Raw genomic sequence first — 19,504 nt, forward strand, 5'->3', positions numbered from 1 at the left:
AGCAAATTATTTATTTGACCCTTCTACTCAGATGTTGATAATCCACTTTGGATTTTCTTCCTTTATGAGCTTGTTTTAGATTAGTTCAAGATGCCCTTTGAGTTTTATCATGACCTGGATCTTTGCTGTCATGTATCTTCCTTTTAGGGTCTAGACTTCACCGTCACACCTCTGCTGTGGTAGACCTAGGGTGTGAAACTTTCCTTTGACATCTAATTTCTCCCTACTTGTAAGAGACTCCTGAAAACCTTTCCTTTTAAAAGGCTTTGTTGTTATAACAGCTGTTAATGATGTGTAGTTCTATTCCTTCATCCCCTTCAGTTATGTGACTATTAATTGGGATGGCCACAACTTCTGAAGGAGAAAAAATAAAATTGTGTGAAAGGATTAAGATGGCTGAATCTGTGTACTGTATTGCCCATTAGAACCATTTAATAAATTACATAGGAACCATAAACATTCATAGCAACTTTGTCTTATTTTGCCTATAGAACAACGAAAAACAAATGCGTCAGCTCTCTGTCATTCCTCCCATGATGTTTGATGCAGAACAAAGACGAGTGAAGTTTATTAATATGAATGGTCTGATGGAGGACCCCATGAAGGTGTATAAAGACAGACAGTTCATGAATGTCTGGACAGACCATGAGAAGGAGATATTTAAGGAAAAGTAATTAGTCTTTTATCTTTGTTTTTATTACACTGCAAGTGACAGGTGAATGTCTAAGTGTAGAGTAAACATTAATAACAATATTCATTTTCAGCTCACTCTTGTTAAAAACTCATGTGATGATATTTCATCAGGGAGCCAGGGCTCTCGGATTACTACAGCAGAATGCTCTGTGTGGATGGAATATTATGTAGCTTTAGACTTGTTCATGCATTTTCCTATTGGGTCAGGCATCAACCACTTGCTTATTTCTGCTGCTTTTTGCTTTGTCTTTAGACAGGAAACTTTGTAAAAGATGTTTTAATTTACTAAACAGATTAAAATGATTAAGCCAAGTAGTTGTAGTTTTTGACTATATTAACCTATAGCGTGGTTTAATTTGAATATTCTTAAATCAGTAATGTGAAAACTACACACTTAGGTTAAACTAGCTTCTTTTTTGGAAATGAATGGGTTCCTGATGGAACACAATTGTTTGCAAGACTTCTTTGTTTATGTGATTATATATAGTTGTCAGAATTTAAAAATAATTTCTGATTTTATAAAAGGTTTGTCCAACATCCCAAGAACTTTGGTCTAATTGCCTCCTACCTGGAAAGAAAGGTAAGGCATTTTTAGAATGTAAACACTACATAAAGTGTGGTCTCTGACTTTTCTAATGTAAGTCACTTTTCCTGCTAATATTTTCTCTTCTTGGAATTAAGTTATTCCAAAACCAAATCTCCTATTAGCTGCAAGGGCAGTAATTATATGTCAGCAGAAATAAAACGATGATGCAAAACAAGTTGCATGTTAAACATCTAACAAAGCTCAATAGTGTTTACTTTCATGGATAAAAGAGTAAAAGAAAATGGCATTTTGCAAGTTGTTTTGTTTGAAATAAGTAAGTTGCATTAACCGTTCATCTCACCTTTTGGTTAGCAACAGAACTGACTCTTCCTGCTAGCATGCTCACTCTAAGATCCTGAATCTGCACTATTAACGTCAGTGGTATTTCACTGAGAGAGGTTTCAGCCTTCTAAGTCAGAGCTGAGGTTCTGCACAGCCTGTGTAAGAAATGATTCCCAATTTAGGACCAATCAAGATACGTTTGACAGAGCATCTCAAATACTAATAGCTGTTATGATAAATGGAGGCTTTCCCACTGTTAATTATATAATGTGGGTTGAATCATAAAGAATAAATTACCTGCAGGGTATTATGAATATACATGGGCTTAGGTTTAATGTTGTAGGATAGCTGTTTTTTCCTGTTTTATATGCATTAATTTAATTGCTGAGCAAAATTCTAACACTTCTCTGAATCCAGTGACTAGAATAGTATAAATGGTTGATTGACATCATATTTAATGTATTTAATAGGGTTTGGCTTTTGAGTTACAGAAACTGATTTTTCCTCTTTAATTTTAGAATGTTCCAGACTGTGTGTTGTATTATTATTTGACCAAGAAAAATGAGAATTATAAAGCCCTTGTGCGAAGAAATTATGGCAAACGTAGAGGAAGAAACCAGGTATGTTACTTATGTTTCAGAGTGACTCTTTGAATGCACATGTGAACCAAGTAAAATAATAACTATCTTTTTGTGTATTGTTGAGTGGTCAAGCACATTGCATAAGAAATGATGATTAAAAATAGGAAAACATAGTTTCTAAAATCCTACCATTTTTAGTCCTTTCTGAAATAAGAAATGGATTCCATAATTCTGGGTTTTCAAATAACTTTTTATAAAAGTATTGTCTTCATAAATCTTTGCTTTGCTCATTTGTGGCTTTCACTTTGATAATTCATTTTGTTTGAGCACCCAGCACTACAAATTGAGGTCAGATTTATTAGTAAATCATATGGTGGAGCCAATGGAAATTAGGTCGGACATACAATGTTCATTGGAAAATACATAACCGCTTCACATGTCAATGTCTGTCAAGAAGCAGAAATTAATAGTGATAATTTTCTGGTGGTCAGGCTGAAAGTCAAACTGACATTTTGTAGCAAGAAGAAAAATAGACCAGTTACGTTAATACATGTAAATTAACCAATTTGCTGACTCAGGAAGAATTTACTTGGAAGTACTGGAATTCTTTAAAGAGGAAGAAAGTAATGTATTATGAGAAATACTTAGTAGGCTGCCAGGATTAACATGGAAATTGGAAAGAAATGTAAAGAAAATTGAAGAGACTTAAAATTTTTGTTGGAAAATGGGAAGGGAGGGGGAGAACACTATATTGGATGTAGGACAAGTCAGTTTCAGAAGAGCAGAGAATACATTCAGCTAAAAAGCATTTTGTAAAGTATCGAGAGGAAGCAAATGTGTTGGCATAGGTAGGGTAATAAAGCAAGCATGGCCTGCAGATAAAATAAATAGTCAAAGAACTGTATGTAAATTACAAAAAGAACTATATGTAAATACCAAATTCTACAGGCCACTTCCCTCAGATCCCACTGAGAAATACACTAAGGCCAGGTCTACACTACCGCGGTAGTTCGACGGCTGGCAATCGAACTTCCGGGTTCGATTTATTGCGTCTGGTCTGGACGCGATAAGTCGAACCAGGAAGTGCTCGCCGTCGACTGCGGTACTCCACCTCAGCGAGAGGAGTACCGCGGAGTCGACGGGGGAGCCTGCCTGCCGCGTGTGGACCGCGTCTGAACCGCGGTAAATTCGAACTAAGGTATGTCGACTTCAGCTACGTTATTCACGTAGCTGAAGTTGCGTACCTTAGATTGAATTGGGGTGTTAGTGTAGACCAGGCCTAAGAAACTGCACCATCTACTCAGGACACTCCCTACAGTAACACAGGAACAAATCAATATACCTTTAGAGCCCCGACCGGGGTTGTTCTATCTACTACCCAAGATCCACAAACCCGGAAATCCTGGACGCCCCATCATCTCGGGCATTGGCACTCACACTGAAGGACTGTCTGGGTATGTGGACTCCCTACTCAGACCCTACGCCACCAGCACTCCCAGCTATCTCCGTGACACCACTGCTTTCCTGAGAAAACTACAATGCATTGGTGACCTTCCAGAAAACACCATCCTAGCCACCATGGATGTAGAGGCTCTCTACACAAACATCCCACACACAGATGGAATACAAGGTGTCAGGAACAGTATACCTGATGATGCCACAGCGCAACTGGTTGTTGAGCTCTGTGACTTTATCCTCACACACAACTATTTCAAATTTGATGACAATATTTACCTCCAGACCAGTGGCACCGCTATGGGCACCCGCATGGCCCCACAATATGCCAACATTTTTATGGCTGACCTGGAACAACGCTTCCTCAGCTCTCGTCCACTCATGCCCCTTCTCTGCCTATGCTACAGTGATGACATCTTCATCATCTGGACCCATGGGAAGGAGACTCTGGAAAAATTTTACCACGATTTCAACAACTTCCACCCCACCATCAACCTCATCCTGGACCAATCTACACGGGAGGTCCACTTCCTAGACACCACTGTGCAAATAAGTGACGGTCACGTTAACACCACCCTATACCAAAACCCCACCGACCGCTATGCCTACCTTCATGCCTCCAGCTTCCATCCTGGACACACCACACGATCCATTGTCTACAGCCAAGCGCTGAGATACAACTGTATCTGCTCCAACCCCTCAGACAGAGACCAACACCTACAAAATCTTCACCAAGCATTCTCAAAACTACGATACCCGCATGAGGAAATAAGGAAACAGATTTACAGAGCCAGACGTGTACCCAGAAGCCTCCTACTGCAAGACAAGCCCAAGAAAGAAACCAACAGAACTCCACTGGCCATCACATACAGTCCCCAGCTAAAACCTCTCCAACGTATCAGTGATCTACAACCCATCCTGGACAACGATCCCTCACTTTCACAGGCCTTCGGTGGCAGGCCAGTCCTCGCCCACAGACAACCCGCCAACCTGAAGCATATTCTCACCAGTAACTACACACCGCACCATAGTAACTCAGGAACCAACCCATGCAACAAACCTCGATGCCAACTCTGCCCACATAGCTACACCAGCGACACCATCACAGGACCTAACCAGATCAGCCACACCATCACCGGTTCATTCACCTGCACGTCCACCAATGTAATATACGCCATCATATGCCAGCAATGCCCCTCTGCTATGTACATCGGCCAAACTGGACAGTCCCTACATAAAAGGATAAATGGACACAAATCAGATATTAGGAATGGCAATATACAAAAACCTGTAGGAGAACACTTCAACCTCCCTGGACATACAATAGCAGATTTAAAGGTAGCCATCCTGCAGCAAAAAAACTTCAGAACCAGACTTCAAAGAGAAACTGCTGAGCTTCAGTTCATCTGCAAATTTGACACCACCAGCTCAGGATTAAACAAAGACTGTGAATGGCTAGCCAACTACAAAAGCAGTTTCTCCTCCCTTGGTGTTCACACCTCAACTGCTAGAAGAGGGCCTCATCCTCCCTGATTGAACTAACCTCGTTATCTCTAGCCTGACTCACTCTTGCTTGCATATTTATACCTGCCTCTGGAAATTTCCACTACATGCATCCGAAGAAGTGGATATTCACCCACGAAAGCTCATGCTCCAATATGTCTGTTAGTCTATAAGGGGCCACAGGACTCTTTGCTGCTTTTACAGATCCAGACTAACACGGCTACCCCTTTGATACTTGTATGTAATAACTACATGAATGGCAAAGATTGAAACCTTTGAATCCTTAAACTGATACTGACAACCAGAAATGATAGTGGAGAAAACTCCTTGACGAAATGTGAAACACTTTATGGAAACTGAAGTTCAATTTTGTCAGCTTCTCAGTGTCTTTTTTAGACAGATGAAATTATAGAACTGTTGCGGTTGGAAGATTCCCCAAGTCTTTGTGTTTAGTTTGTCTCAGAAATGACTAGTCTGCAGAAATCAGTCATATCCTGGTAACATTACTGAAAAGGAAGAATTGGTGAGACTTTGAAGTATTGTGGCTGCACAGATCTGGGTTGATTTGTAAGTTGGGGAATTGAGTGAACCTCAAATGCAGATCAAAGAAATATGGCTTAATGGTACAAGGCATTGATCATATTAGCTATAGCAATGGGGAGATTTAGCTGCCAGTAGGAGTCAGAAAACTCTTGATAGCAGTTTAGCCAATCATGGATAGTTAAGGCAGATCTTGTAGTGATATACTGCAAGAAACCTGCCCCCTCTCACCATCCTGTAGTACTGTGCCCTTCTGCCCAGAGCATTTAACTATTCCTGGAATGGCTAGTCCAGAGGTATTCTAACTCATTCTTGTATTGAAATACATTAGGGTCATGCAAATTACATAAAAATCCATGCAGTAAAATTCTGTTAAATTTTAAATTGGCATATTGACTTGGACAAACTTTTTGAATGAAGAAAAGAGGGAAGGAATTCTCTTGCTGAGAGAAGAACAGGAGTACTTGTGGCACCTTAGAGATTAACAAATTTATTAGAGCATAAGCTTTCGTGGGCTACAGCCCACTTCTTCGGATGCAGAGAGAGTTAATCTAATTAGTGATTAACATAAAATATTCACGCATGAAAACAGATTGGAACACACCAGCTGTAAACCTGCTCCAACATACCTATTAAAATGGGCAACACTTCATAGGTCTGTCCTTATTATTGTGGTGAAGCTGTTTACATTAAATTCCTGCTAGTATAAAAAAATAGCCATCTCACAGGAGGTTTTTTCCTCCCTTGCCACAGTGGCCACACATCTCAGTGTGCATCAACAGATCTTTGATCAGAGCTAAGCAACCCTATGACAAATCATTGACTACTAAATCAGGAGATTGTGTTGAGACATTACATACTTTGCCAGCTCTTCTCTGAAAACATTAATCATTGTGGATATTTTGTTACAAATTGTATTGAAGTCCATCAGTGTGTGACTTATGATGGCTTCAGATTCTGGGAGGGGGTTGGGGGTACGGTGCTTACCTGGGGCTCCGGGGCGGGGTGGGGGGCCTCCGCATTTCTGCCCCCTGGTGCCGCCCCCGCAGTGTCCCATTGGCCGCAGGGGCACTCGGGGTGGGGGCAGCGTGCGGAGGCACAGCCCGGCCCCTGAGCCGCAGGGAGGGGCCGGCAGCCACTGGAGCGAACAGGCAGATATCGCTCAGCTCCACTGCGCTGCCGGAGCCCCTGAGGGGGGAGCACCCGGGGACGGCAGGTGGGGCCAAGGGAGAGACCCGGCCCCAAAACTGCTGGAGCCCTGCGGGCCACGTTGGGGAGGCTCGCTGGCTGCAGATGGCCCATAGGCCAGGAGTTTGAGACCCCTGCTTTATATTGACAATCTGCTGCTGATTATGATTAATATTTAGACATAACTTGCATTTCAAAAAACTAGTACAGTTTGATCATATTTTTTGTTGCTCTGTAACACTTAAGTCTTCAGAACTAGTAAACTGCATTTGAGTACGGGGGTGGGGTATATACGATTTCATCCTAAAGTCAGTAGTGCTTTAGTTCTTGTGTACAGTAGGTAATGTGTCACTATTACTATAGTCGGGACCTGTTATTTGCAGGATAACTCACTGTAACCTTTCTAAACTGTCACTGATTTTAATAAGAGTAGCAAACATGGGTTGTACAATTTAACTCATATTCTGTGTTCAAACATGTAACTAGCTTTTAATTAAAAACAATTTTTTTTATGGTGAAACAATTTGTGGTATAGAGGGCAACATTAAATGTACAAGATCTGGTTTATGAACTTCCATGTCTTTAGCTCTGACCTGTAAAATACATAAATTACCTCCTAGTAATGCTCCCTTAAAAGTAACTTCTCTGTTTTATGCAATAGTCAGTTTGGAAACTTGTGTAGATACACCAAAGTAATATTAAAAAAATGTCAAAGTAAATAGGCATATTGTAGACCTAGTTGTTTGTCAAATTTTAATTTTTAGTGTTAAAACCCTTTTTGAAGTATCCGGGAACCAAAACCTGTCAGAACTAGGAAATTTTACTTATACAGCTTTAAAGGAGCAAAAGCAGTATAAGTTGAATATGGTTAAAACAAAACTGCACTCTGGCAGATTCTGGCCCTCATTCTGTGACGATTGACTTGTAGTTACATGGAAGGCACTGGGACTACTTGTGTGAGGCAAGTTAAATACTGCCTAATTCTTAGAAATGGGGGCCTTAGTTTGCCAGTTGTCAGCCCTGATTAAATATTATGGACAAGTTATAAATGTCAGAATTATGGGAAACTGTTAGTGAGTCTTATATATACATGAAGTGGCAAGAACACATTGGTATCTGAATCATGGTATATATGAAGAATGCTAAAATATATTTTAGATTTTGCTGTTGAATCCTCTCTTGCTCAGCTTTGAACTATGTTGCTTTCTTTTAAAGTGTGTTAATAGTTAGTAAACCCAATTTGTAGTAAGGATTTCTGTTTATAGAGTAAATTACAGAAAATTATGTTCTAGAACTGTCAAATACCTGTACTTATGCTTATAGTTATTGTGGTTATTAATATAATTTCCTTAGCCATAAGTGCAATGTACACTTGTATACTCTAGCAATTGAAAGCCTTGAGAAATCACATTATTTTGTTTGCCTGGAGTCTTTGTTTTATGGGTGTAAATGTAATTATTTGTCACCTTTGGGAAAAAATGACTGCTATTGGGCTATAATACCTGAAACATCACAATGAACACACGAAACATCATTGGGCGTCACTTTTTCAGTCCAACGGAGGGTGGTATTTTTCACGGTAAATGGAAAAACTACTCATGAGTACCCATTAAAAGATTAGAGCAAATAGGAGACCCTTCTCCACTATTAATTGACCTTATCCTTTCCAGCTTCCCAGCAAGGTAGTGGGGTTTAGGATGCACCCCAGGATCTTTTTGCACTGGCAATAGAGTAACTTTAAAAGAAGCATCCCAGCATATAGGGTCATAGAAGTTAGAAGCGAGGCAGATAATAATGCAGTGAAACAGATAGCAAGTGCAGGCAGGATATAATTATCCAGTAGAGGGCATAAAGATATCACACTGGCACAGCTATTACTCATGGTTATGATTTAAAAACCTAAATATTTTCTTAGCCAGTACAATTGCAACCATTTAAACTTGGCCAACATCAGCATAGATCTCAAAACGGATGCTTATTTTGAAGGCCCTGAGTACTGGATTATGGCATATGAAGTTCTTAAGAAATGTGGAGTTTATTGTGTCGTAAGAGACATGTTTTTGTTTAGTTAAAGTAAATCTAGAAGGGGAAAGACGTCTAATAAAGATACAATTTAAACTTCCGTAACAGACTGCATGGGGAGGTAACATGACAAGTATCTGTCTTGTAGCACATGTATGAGTTTTTTAAAATAAAGCAAACGTGTTTTTTACTTCAGAATAGAAAGTGGCGTGGCATGGATGCAAATGCAAAGTCTGGTTGAAAACTGCCAACTAGTGGGAAGGGATATTCTGATAGTCAAGTCTCAAAATGTAGTATGTTCTTAAAAAAGGATGCTCACCAGAGAACTTCCAGCTTACCTTCTGTGAAGTGATGATTACAGGCTATGTGAATCCTGATATATACTGGAAACCCAGAAGTAACAGCTATCTAGGCACAGCAACAAACAGTTTCTGTTTATGATTTGCACACGTAGAGGAAGAGCAGCATTACATTAACCACTTCAGAGTGAAACAAGAGAGGATCTAGTTGCTTGTATTTCAGAACGCCATCCAGTGGTTTATGATCTTGTTAGTTTGGTTGCACCAGCAGTTTTTGAAGCAAAATTATTGTTCAACCGAGAGGGAAATAATAATAATCTTATTACAGATCCTTCCTCAAATTGGCCATTGTAGTGTGTATATCTATAATTTAGATGGACTGAATAAAGTCTGTTTTAGTAGAAAAGCAGAAGATTAATTTGAGTGGATAGCAGTATTTTTAAGGCTGTCTTGGAATAAAATTTGAAAGGGGGCTGGTGAGAAATGTTAGTCAGTAATTTGGAAATGTACTTTTCCATAGTATATCTGCATTGTCAGCATAAACTAATGTCTGTGCGCCAACCCATATGTCTTTGCAGCAGGTGGTACAGTCCAGTGATCTGACCAGGCAGAAACTTGCTGTATTTCTGTGACAGCCAATCAAGCACAGCTCAGTGGGGATTACCTTAAGTAACCCCGGTGAGATTAGAAGCTTGCATGTGAGATGGGCAACTCTTCTGTAGGCAGCTTAAGTGGCAGGATGACAAAGTTTCCTGGAATAAACACGTTGCTGGGTCAGCCAGCCCATGCTAAGGAGCTATTGATGGTGCTGTGGGTTTTGTGCTTTTGAGTTTTATTTTGCATTAGAGCCCGACCCCTGTGCTGTGGATAGTAAGAGTTTTAATCGACAGATGAATGTGCAGGTACGTCGTTGACTGAGGCTTCAGCTGTTTAAGGTTTGTGTTTTAACCTGCCTTTGCCCTATAGAGCATTGCATGCTAGAAAAATTCACTGTGGAAAAAAACAAATTTAAACCTGTTATTGACAATGTGCAGTGTTAAATTAGGCAGATAAAAGCAATTGGGGGTGTTCTGATGATCCAGCTATTTTTTCAGGCAAATTATATACAAAATCCAGATTTTTGCTGAAGCTGCGATTCATCTAAACTCTTTGCTTCTCATACTGTCCTGTCTAGCACAATCAAAAACATTTACCTCCGCATGTCTCACTGACATGTTAAAGGAATACTTGGGAAAACCAACTAGTACCAATATTGAGATGTTAATACTTTGCAGGAAGATTATAAATAAAAGTTAACTGTTAATATCTACTTCAGTTCATATTTTTAAAAAGTCAAAAGCAATTTAGTTTTTATAAAATATATTCAGGATGACTTCCAACCTTAATTTGGTTATGTACCAATGACATCCGCTGCCACTGCTACACGAAGGAGCCTTTTAGCATTTATCCAGCCTATTTTCAGGAGTTTTTCAATGGACTATATAAAATTTAATCCTGTTAACGCACAGCTTTTAAGCTCCTAGGAAAAAAACTCCCAGAACTCTCTCCTCGTCCTTCTGTGAATTTTCAGATACTATTAAGGCATTTAATAATTACCCAAATTCTTGTTTGTCTTGCTCTGTATTTAGACATCCAGCAACACACATTGATTTAGTAATAAGGCCCTTACTTAAAACCCTACTAGCAAAAATCATGCTGACCCTGTGTTGCATCTACGCATTGCAGCACACTGACTTTATTCAAAGACTTCTGCAAAACATAGGCAAATTGTTCCTCGTACTCAAGAGAAAAATCCCCCAAGAGTTTAATGTTAAACTTTTTTTTTAATTTGAGCAGATGTTTAAACATATTTTGCAGTTAAAGTATATCTGGGAGTCTGATTTTTATCCGCACAAGCAGGGAATTTTGAACTGACGACCATGTTTTATAGGCATCTGCGTGTTTGGGGTCTAGGGAGGGGAGAGAGTGATCGCTGAACTGTACATGGCTTACATTAGCCAAAGCTGCTTGTTTATCCCCTTTGTCTTTCTCCCATGTGTACACTTATGCTTGCTTCCCCCTTCTTGACTCTGACACGTCACGTTTTTCTTCATTCTCAAGTCCCTTCTCAGTACACCCTTTTGAGGAGGCACTTGAGCTATACTCATGTATATGCAATACAATATTACCTTCAAGACTCATGAATTACTCAAGCCTATATTATATTATTTCCTTTCCATTTGTTACTCCCTCCTGTTATGTGAATTTAGGGCCAAATCATAGGGTTAGAAGGGGTAGCAAGGGTCATCTAGTGTAACCCCCAGTTAGATCATGGAGTTACTCCTTTTGTAGTTTCACTAATTAGATATGCTTACTCTTATGTGTAGTCATATATGCAACAGTAAATGCTTGCAGAATTGTAAAGTCTTAGGGGAAAAGATTTAGTCTTTGTTTTTTTAATAGTGCCATGCATGTTTGAATGCTCTCTCAGTAATATTTGATTTGTGTGGTGCACTACTTAAGTGCAAACAGAGAGTAGGTTTTAGCCTTCAATGGATTTTCCAGGGTTTTTAAGCAGACTGACTTCTTATTGTTTGTTTATATATAATGTGCACACTTAAAATACCTGCATCTTGACTTTGGTTTACATATACAAGCTACCCCCTATGGTTTCTTTTTTGGAATGTTTAGTTTATAGAAATTGGCTGATTAAAGCAAGCATTCTTATCATATTTGCTTGCAGAAGTTTTTCCTGCATTAATCAACAATTATGAGCACGTTTTCCAAATGATACCATATGTAGTGACTTAATTGTACATAGGCTCTGTGTTACTCATGTGCCATCTCACGCATTCTTGATACTGTTTTAAAAATATTTTTATGTTGTCAAAGGAAAGAATCTTTGAGGATCTGAGATCAGGTTTCTCACACTGGAGTACTGCCCAGACCACAACTTAGATTGCAAGCCCTTGGGGGCTGGAACAATCTTTATGGAGTTGGCTAGTTGTACAGCATGTAGTACAATGGGACCCAGATTGGGATCTCTTGGTGCTATCACAATACTACTAATACATAATATTCAGTAGGAATTGCCATACTGGATTGCACAATTCATCTAGCTAGGTGTCTGGATAGTAACTAAGCATTGCTTCAGAAGAAGGTGAACCACCCCCATGCTGCACCTAAGAAGTAATTGTAATATAATAATTGTACAGTGCTGTGCACTGAGAGCAGGGGAATTTCTTCCTGATCATCACATGCTTACAGCCCTCAAGCGTGAAGTTTAATTGCTCATATAATTACTTTTATTGTGTAGATACAAATGCTAAAATTTAATGAAATATATCCATTTATATACTGCAGCATATAAATGTATATAAGTAAAATGCAAAGAAACCTGTCTCTCTGATTTTGCTTGGCTTTACTTGATTCTTGGTGCTCTCCTTTTTGAGGAAGTCCTGAGAGCACTCTGTAACAAAGGCAGCAACACAGCAGGGAGCATAAGAACATTAAAGCTTATACGTGTGAAGAAAATATTTTTACAGCCACCTTTAAGGGTCCATCTCTTTTAATTTAATATAAAATGTTTCTGTGTGAACACATCTTATATATTCTTCAGCCCATCTGGAAACTGCATGAGAGATTTGAGTTGGCAAATGTTAGATTATTCCTAATAACTAAGCCAGGCAGGGAAGTTGAATGTTTTTTTGGGGGGGAAGAGGTGTGGGGATGGTGACACAAATTCTTCCCACCATTTTCAGTTATAGATTAATAGGTTTACAGGTAACAATGGAAATAGCTATAGGAGATATAATAAAGACATTAAAATAGTATGTTTGAAAACAACAGGGAGGAAAAAATGAAAGTGTCTTTAAATATCTTCACTTCTATCAGGCTATTGGGACCTATGCTGACTTATAATAAATGTAAATAGATTTCAGCACTTGCTACTACCATGCTGGTTGCAGGAATTTGGACATGGACGTCAAAGGCAAACTTGTAAAATGTGATGATATCTTACATTACATCAAAATAACTGACGTTGGTGTCATGTAAATGAAGAATAGTAAAAGTGATTCAGGTGGGTTTGAGTTGTAGATATGAATTGAGCCAGTAAGAAGCAAGTACAGTTTAGTTTCTGTGAAGTGTTTTAGGGGCAGTAACCCCATGAGACTATTGAAACGGTATTAAGTCTTCCCTGCTCAGTAAATGTCGACTATAGCTATATTTAAGAATTAGTACACAACAGATTCTTGCATGTGCGGCTGTAGGAAAAGGGCAACAAACAGGACGCTAGTTTATATCAAATGTATTACTGGTGGTTGAAGCTAATGGCATTATACTACCTTGGCAGAAGCAGATACTTGCCCAGGCTTCAAGACAAAGTTAAGGCTAGAACTGCCAGTTAAATTAGGACTGCATAAATGCAGGGTAAGGGAGCCTGTTTGTAATTACTCTGATATTTGCAAACTGTTTTTCTTTGTCAACACCCACATGATTGTAAAACTATATCTTTTGTTGTCATTGAGAAATATAGTAAAGAACTTTACAGTTCTAAACTACCTTTCCTCCCCAACTGCTTAAAGTAATCTAGTGAAATATGAAATTCCTAATGTAGTGCTTGATACTGCTGACTACCCTCAGGAGGGTTAGAGCTGTACATAATGTTCATGGTGGTAGATCTTCTGTTTCCAAGTTGTAAACTATCATGTATTACTATTTTAAAATAGAGCAAGTTAACATTAGAGCACCTTTAAGACTAACAGAAGTATTGGGAGCATAAGCTTTCGTGGGTAAGAACCTCACTTCTTCAGATGCCACAGGACCCTCTGTTGCTTTTTACAGATTCAGACTAACACGACTACCCCTCTGATACAAGTTAACATTGCTACTCTTGAAATATACTTTCAAGATTTTTGGTTAGATGTCTCCTGAATACTATTTTAAAACTTGTTCGTTACAGCTGTTAATTTTCAGGCTTCATGTGTTGGGGACCCATAGTGGTGTGTTTAACATAAAACTCTTCCATATTATATTATGTTATATATGATAGTGTGTATAGACTTGTTTGTGAAGACAGCACAAAGAATAACTTGTGTACTGTGTCTTCACTATCATTGTACTTATTCTATTGAGGAAGGCAGTACATCCATGGAATCTACAAAATAAAATGCAGTATGTTCCCAAATAAAGGTTACTGAAAATCAGTCAAATTTAAGAGAAAATAATTTACTTATTGAGAGGGACTGAAGGAAACATTCAAAATGTGGTGGTTGAAACAAACTTCAAGGCTACAGGCAGATTGTTCCATGCCAACTGGTCTGCCAAACCATTTCCATATGTTTTTAATTTGCAGATGTCCCTATTGTTGTAAAACCTCTATAATCCAAGCCCAACTTTTAAATTGATGTGTAAATTGTGATGAAGATTCTAATGTAAAATCTTGGTAACTTCTTTTAATAATATGGATGGTGTTAATGCTATTACGACAAAAATGCATCTCCTTTACACAGTTAAGTGTTTTATATAGCCTTAGTGTGTCAATGGTTCGTTTCAGCAGCAAATTGCACGTCCTTCACAAGAAGAAAAGGTAGAAGAAAAAGTAGAAGAGGAGAAAGCAGAAAAAACAGAGAAAAAAGAGGAAGAAAAGAAAGATGAAGAGGAAAAGGATGAGAAGGAGGAATCTAAGTGAGTATATGTAATGAGAATGAACTGTTTTGTTTGACTTTTTTTTCCTAATGCAGTTGCTCTTTGCTAGTTTTTTGTTACTATTTATTTAGGGAATTGGTATTAAATGGAAGCAATAAACCTGATAGTTAATTTCACTATAGAATTTCCTTATTTAGAATTGAATTATTGCTGATTGCATAAAGAATTGTTCTGTGGCATATCTGTTTCTCTCAGACTCTTTGGACCAGTCAGATCAATGGAAAATCCCTAAAGTTTGGATGAAATTTTTCTTGCCCTTCTGAAGTTTTTTATTTCAGTTTAAATGTTTGCTGCTCGTATATGCTGCTTGTTGTAGCTGTGTAGGTCACAGTATATTGGAGAAACGATGAGGTACTATCTTTACACAGAGCTCTTCTTTAGGTCTGGGAAATGTATTCAGAGTATCACAGGTAAATACAAGGTGGAACAGATTGTTTAGCATAAGTAGTTAATGCATTTCAAGGGACCATTCAAGGTGAAGTGGCCCACCAACACCGCTGGTGCTTATGTTTCTATATGAAAATGGATATTCTATTAAAAGCAATAAAAGGACATACCTGGTACCATCAGTAAGGAAATGGTAGATTTTTTTTTTCTCTTTGATTTTTAGTTGTTAATGGAGTGTAGCTCCATTTGTTTTTAAATAAATTCTGATTTTGGGGGGGGAAATGAGGAGTCTGATTGCTTTACAAACCATTATTCTTTCCATCAGTACTGAAAAGCGAGCTTACACTTAGTTCTAATATCTATGATTCAGTTTCACCAATACCTGCCTACGAAGTATACTCTCTATTAATATCCGTGTTGAAGCTTTTTTTTAACTTTTGTCTTCACTCCAGAGAGAACACCAAAGAGAAGGATAAAACAGAAATTGCACCAGAGGAAACAGAGCAGGCTACTCCTAGGGGACGAAAAACTGCCAACAGTCAAGGTCGTCGTAAGGGCAGGATCACCAGATCAATGACAAATGAAGCTGCAGCAGCAAATGCCGCCGCTGCTGCTACCGAAGAGCCACCACCACCTCTTCCTCCACCTCCAGAACCCTGTGAGTAGTATTTATGTAAAGCACGTTGGGATCCATCTGGCAGAAAGGCACTTTATCAATGAGATGATTCTTTGTGGATACACACATTTCCATTTTGGATACAATGCATTTTTTTTCAATTCTAGTCATTTATTGACAAACAAGACCATCAAGAAGTTTATCAAACTTCTAAAAATATGTATCGATATGAGCAGATGATAAGTAAAATCAGATCAGATGTTAAAACTGTATAAGAGAACACCAATAATGGTCTTACTGTACAAAGACTATTTTTCTCTATGTTTGCAGGGTTAGTGCTAGATCCTGCAAATGGATCTGTATTAACATTTGCAGGACCTAGCCCTAGATGGTTACTAACAAGCAATTTAGGCCCAGAATTTGATTTACCACAATATTTATTATCTGGAATGGATTGCTGGTTGGTTTGTTTCTTAATCCGTTATGTAGCTAAGGAGTTTTCTGTAAAGTATTATTTTGGTGGCACAGACCAGTAGACCATGTACAGACTCTTGCTGCTGGCTGAGTTCCTAGAGGAGCGCACATTCCTGCTGCCATAATCTGATGATGTTGCAGAAACAAGGAAGTAAACAGAACGAGCCACACTGGCTTATGCATTAGAAATACAGAAAAATTAACAATGGAGAGGGATTTTAAAAATAGTATTAAAGTAAGGTGACAGCTGTCAGCAAATGGCACTATTCTATTGCTTGAGCTTTCTCTACCCAGAGGTCAAGCTGAGCTTGGCTCTAGCTTGCAGATGTTATTCAAAGTATAAATAACTATCCACAGTAGCATTAGATTCTCCCCCATCATTGCAAACTGTCTGTTGTTGGTGTCTGTTGAGTACACCAGTATTGTACTGGTTTGTGCTATTAGAGTTTTTAGCAAATCTTTCTCTGGTTATTGCTCATGGAGTCTGACCCTCCTGAAAGAGCACTGTAAAAGAAGAAAGTGAGTGCTCATTAAATTGTAAACATCAAAGATTGCCACATGCATTTATCTCAGCAAGTATGACCTCCTTTTGTTTCCATTTTCTTAAACTAGGACAATAAACGTCTTCGTATAGTCTAACTTTTTTTGCAGTTTTATGAAAACACACATTGAAAGAGGGGGTAGGCGTGTTGGTCTGTATCCACAAAAACAACGAGGAGTCCGGCTTTAAGGAGGCACCTTAAAGACTAACAGATTTATTTGGGCATAAGCTTTCATGGGTAAAAAACCCACTTCTTCAGATGCACCCACCAAAGCTTATGTCCAAATAAATGTGTTAGTCTTTAAAGTGCCACCGGACTCCACATTGAAAGCTTTTTGAATGGATTGAATACTTTTTCTGCCCTATCCATGTTACCTAACTTTGTTTTGCTGATTCCTATTTCCTGCTAATGCTTTCTGTAGTATGCACAATGGCAGATAAACAAGAATAAATTGAGGGGAAGGGGGGTTCTAGTCTGTGAAGAGGCTGAGCTGTCTGCAGTGGCTGAACATCATTCAGAACAATATTAAACCTGAGTGACACCAAATCCATTGAAATAAAGCAGGTGGAGAATATTTTCCCCTCTGACTTGTTGATTGCATTTTTTTTTTACTAGCATAGATTTTTTTTTAACTTTGATTCATTTTTCTTTGCTTATGATTGGTTGCCCAGATGAGTGTAGGAGATTGATATGCAGGAAATGAGTGTAGGAGAAGAGGCTTCAGCATGCTAAGTAATTAACTATTTCATTCTCTTCCAGAGGAGTCAGTGGAATAATTCCCTACACAGAAGAACTCCTTAAATACTTTAGAGCATTTGGGGCTGTGTTTTGTTGTTTGTTCTTAATTTCCCTGTTTTTTCCATGGTATGCTGCAGTGTTATGCAACCCCTTTCATTCTCTCTATTTGGTTTGTGTTCAATAGTGTAGTGTGTCTGTTACAGCATGTAAATAGGTTTATAATAGAAGAAGTCTGAGAGAGGCTCTACAAAATCCCTTCAGAGCCTTCACAATATTTTATATATAAATCCTTGCTGCCTGTAGTGTTGCAGAATAAGAGTGTGAAAAGTACAAAATTTCCTTTTGAGAAGTGCCCAGCTGCTCTCACTAAACTTGTCCTCTTTCCACAAATCAGTTGTGTGGAGTATATTACAATAGATGTAAGACTTAATTAGCATCTTTTATCTCTGAATCTTAGTGCACTTTAAAAAATGGCTACGATCCCCATTTTATAAACTTTACTTGGGACATGGAAAAGAAGCACAGAACTCTTGTCACTTACCCCAGGTCACACAGCAAATCAATAGTAGAGGTGGGGTTAGACTCAGGGTGTCCTAAAGCCCAGTGCCCTTTTCTAATTACTTAAATGTGCAAATTATGATTAGAAGGACAAAACATATGGATAGATATACTGAGGAACTGTGAATAGTTTCATTTTTTTATTGCAGAAAGGAATATAACATGTTATCTGCCTTATATGTATAGTTTTAGGCACGAAACTGCTTCACTATTGACTGTAGAAGAGTCCTTAAGGAAGGGACTTTGCATACTGTGTTTTTAAATATTCTGTATACATCTATAAAATCTATATATACATCTATAAAATATTAATGGCAAACATGATTGTAAGGTATCATACATATGTGGCACTAAAATAAAATAGTGGTGCTGAACATTTTTGCTTCCAAACCTTTAGACTCAGAGGGCTTTCCAGAGGTTGGGATTTTGTATTTTGCGAAAGCAGTGAGGTAGCAGAGTCTAGTGAAATGACTGAGATGGCAGCCAGAACCTCTGGAGTTAATTTCAGCTCTGCTACTGTCAGTGTACAGCCTTGGACAAATCAGTTAATCTTGCTGCCTTATTTCCTCACTTGTAAAATGGGACTAACCATCTTGCAGGGGTGATTTAAGGGCTAGTTAGCATTTGCTACAGCACTTTGAAAATGTAAGATGGTATAGAAGTGCCAGTTATATTTCCATTTCTTTCAACGTCTTTCAACGCTCTGTAGCCTTTTAAGGCAAGCCGTGTGCTCTAGTGCCTGGAGAAGTGTGTTCTATATCTGGTTCGTCTACTGACCTGCTGTGTAATTCTGGACTAGTAACTTCACCTTCATGTGCTTCTGTTTCTCCCATGTATTAAATGTGGCTGGTTACATCCTCCTTGATAAAAATAAAAACCAAAAAAAACCAAAACTTTGAGCTATACAGATAAGGGCTATATATGAGCTAAGTATTTTACATTAATGACTTGCTTAAAAAAAAAAAAATGAAATGCAAATAGTCATTTGTTATCTTTGACTGTGACTGAGACTTTCAGTAGCCTACTTGTGCCAAGACCATACTTGGTTTTTCTCCTAGCATAACATTAACATGACACTTGGCAGAAATTGGAATTTGGAATATTTTCCAATGATTATGTTTTAATTTATAACTTTAAGCATTAGCAAATAATTGTGTGGGTTCTGAGTTTTCAATGGTATATTGGGTACCATGTATTTCACAGGAACACTAGTTCAGCCTTCAAGGCTATTTCAGAGATTGTGTCTGGATACTTTAGTACGTGACAGTTTCCTGTTAGACCTCCCCATAACATGGCCTTGTGTGTAGCTGGACAATTTATAGTTCAAGAGTGTGGAGAACCAATGTGAACCT

At 38.5% G+C, this 19,504-nt stretch overlaps 1 protein-coding gene across 8 annotated transcripts in view; it reads left to right on the forward strand.

Annotated features, from left to right (window-relative positions):
• The window catches only part of NCOR1 (nuclear receptor corepressor 1), a 105,157-nt gene that overhangs the window by 44,340 nt on the left and 41,313 nt on the right, over positions 1-19,504 (forward strand). For 5 of the 8 annotated variants that reach the window (XM_029912517.1, XM_024218481.2, XM_024218483.2 and 2 more), the window contains 5 exons: positions 492-670; positions 1,219-1,273; positions 2,080-2,181; positions 14,686-14,816; positions 15,677-15,882. In XM_029912517.1, coding sequence (XP_029768377.1) covers positions 492-670; positions 1,219-1,273; positions 2,080-2,181; positions 14,686-14,816; positions 15,677-15,882 — 673 coding nt within the window. The remainder of the gene's footprint in view (positions 1-491; positions 671-1,218; positions 1,274-2,079; positions 2,182-14,685; positions 14,817-15,676; positions 15,883-19,504) is intronic. The other 3 variants (XM_029912518.1, XM_029912519.1, XM_024218491.2) reach the window with 1 other exon arrangement.

The sequence above is a fragment of the Terrapene carolina genome, unplaced genomic scaffold, assembly GCF_002925995.2.
Source record: "Terrapene carolina triunguis isolate 2854851 unplaced genomic scaffold, T_m_triunguis-2.0 Scaffold231, whole genome shotgun sequence".
NCBI lineage: Eukaryota > Metazoa > Chordata > Testudines > Emydidae > Terrapene > Terrapene triunguis.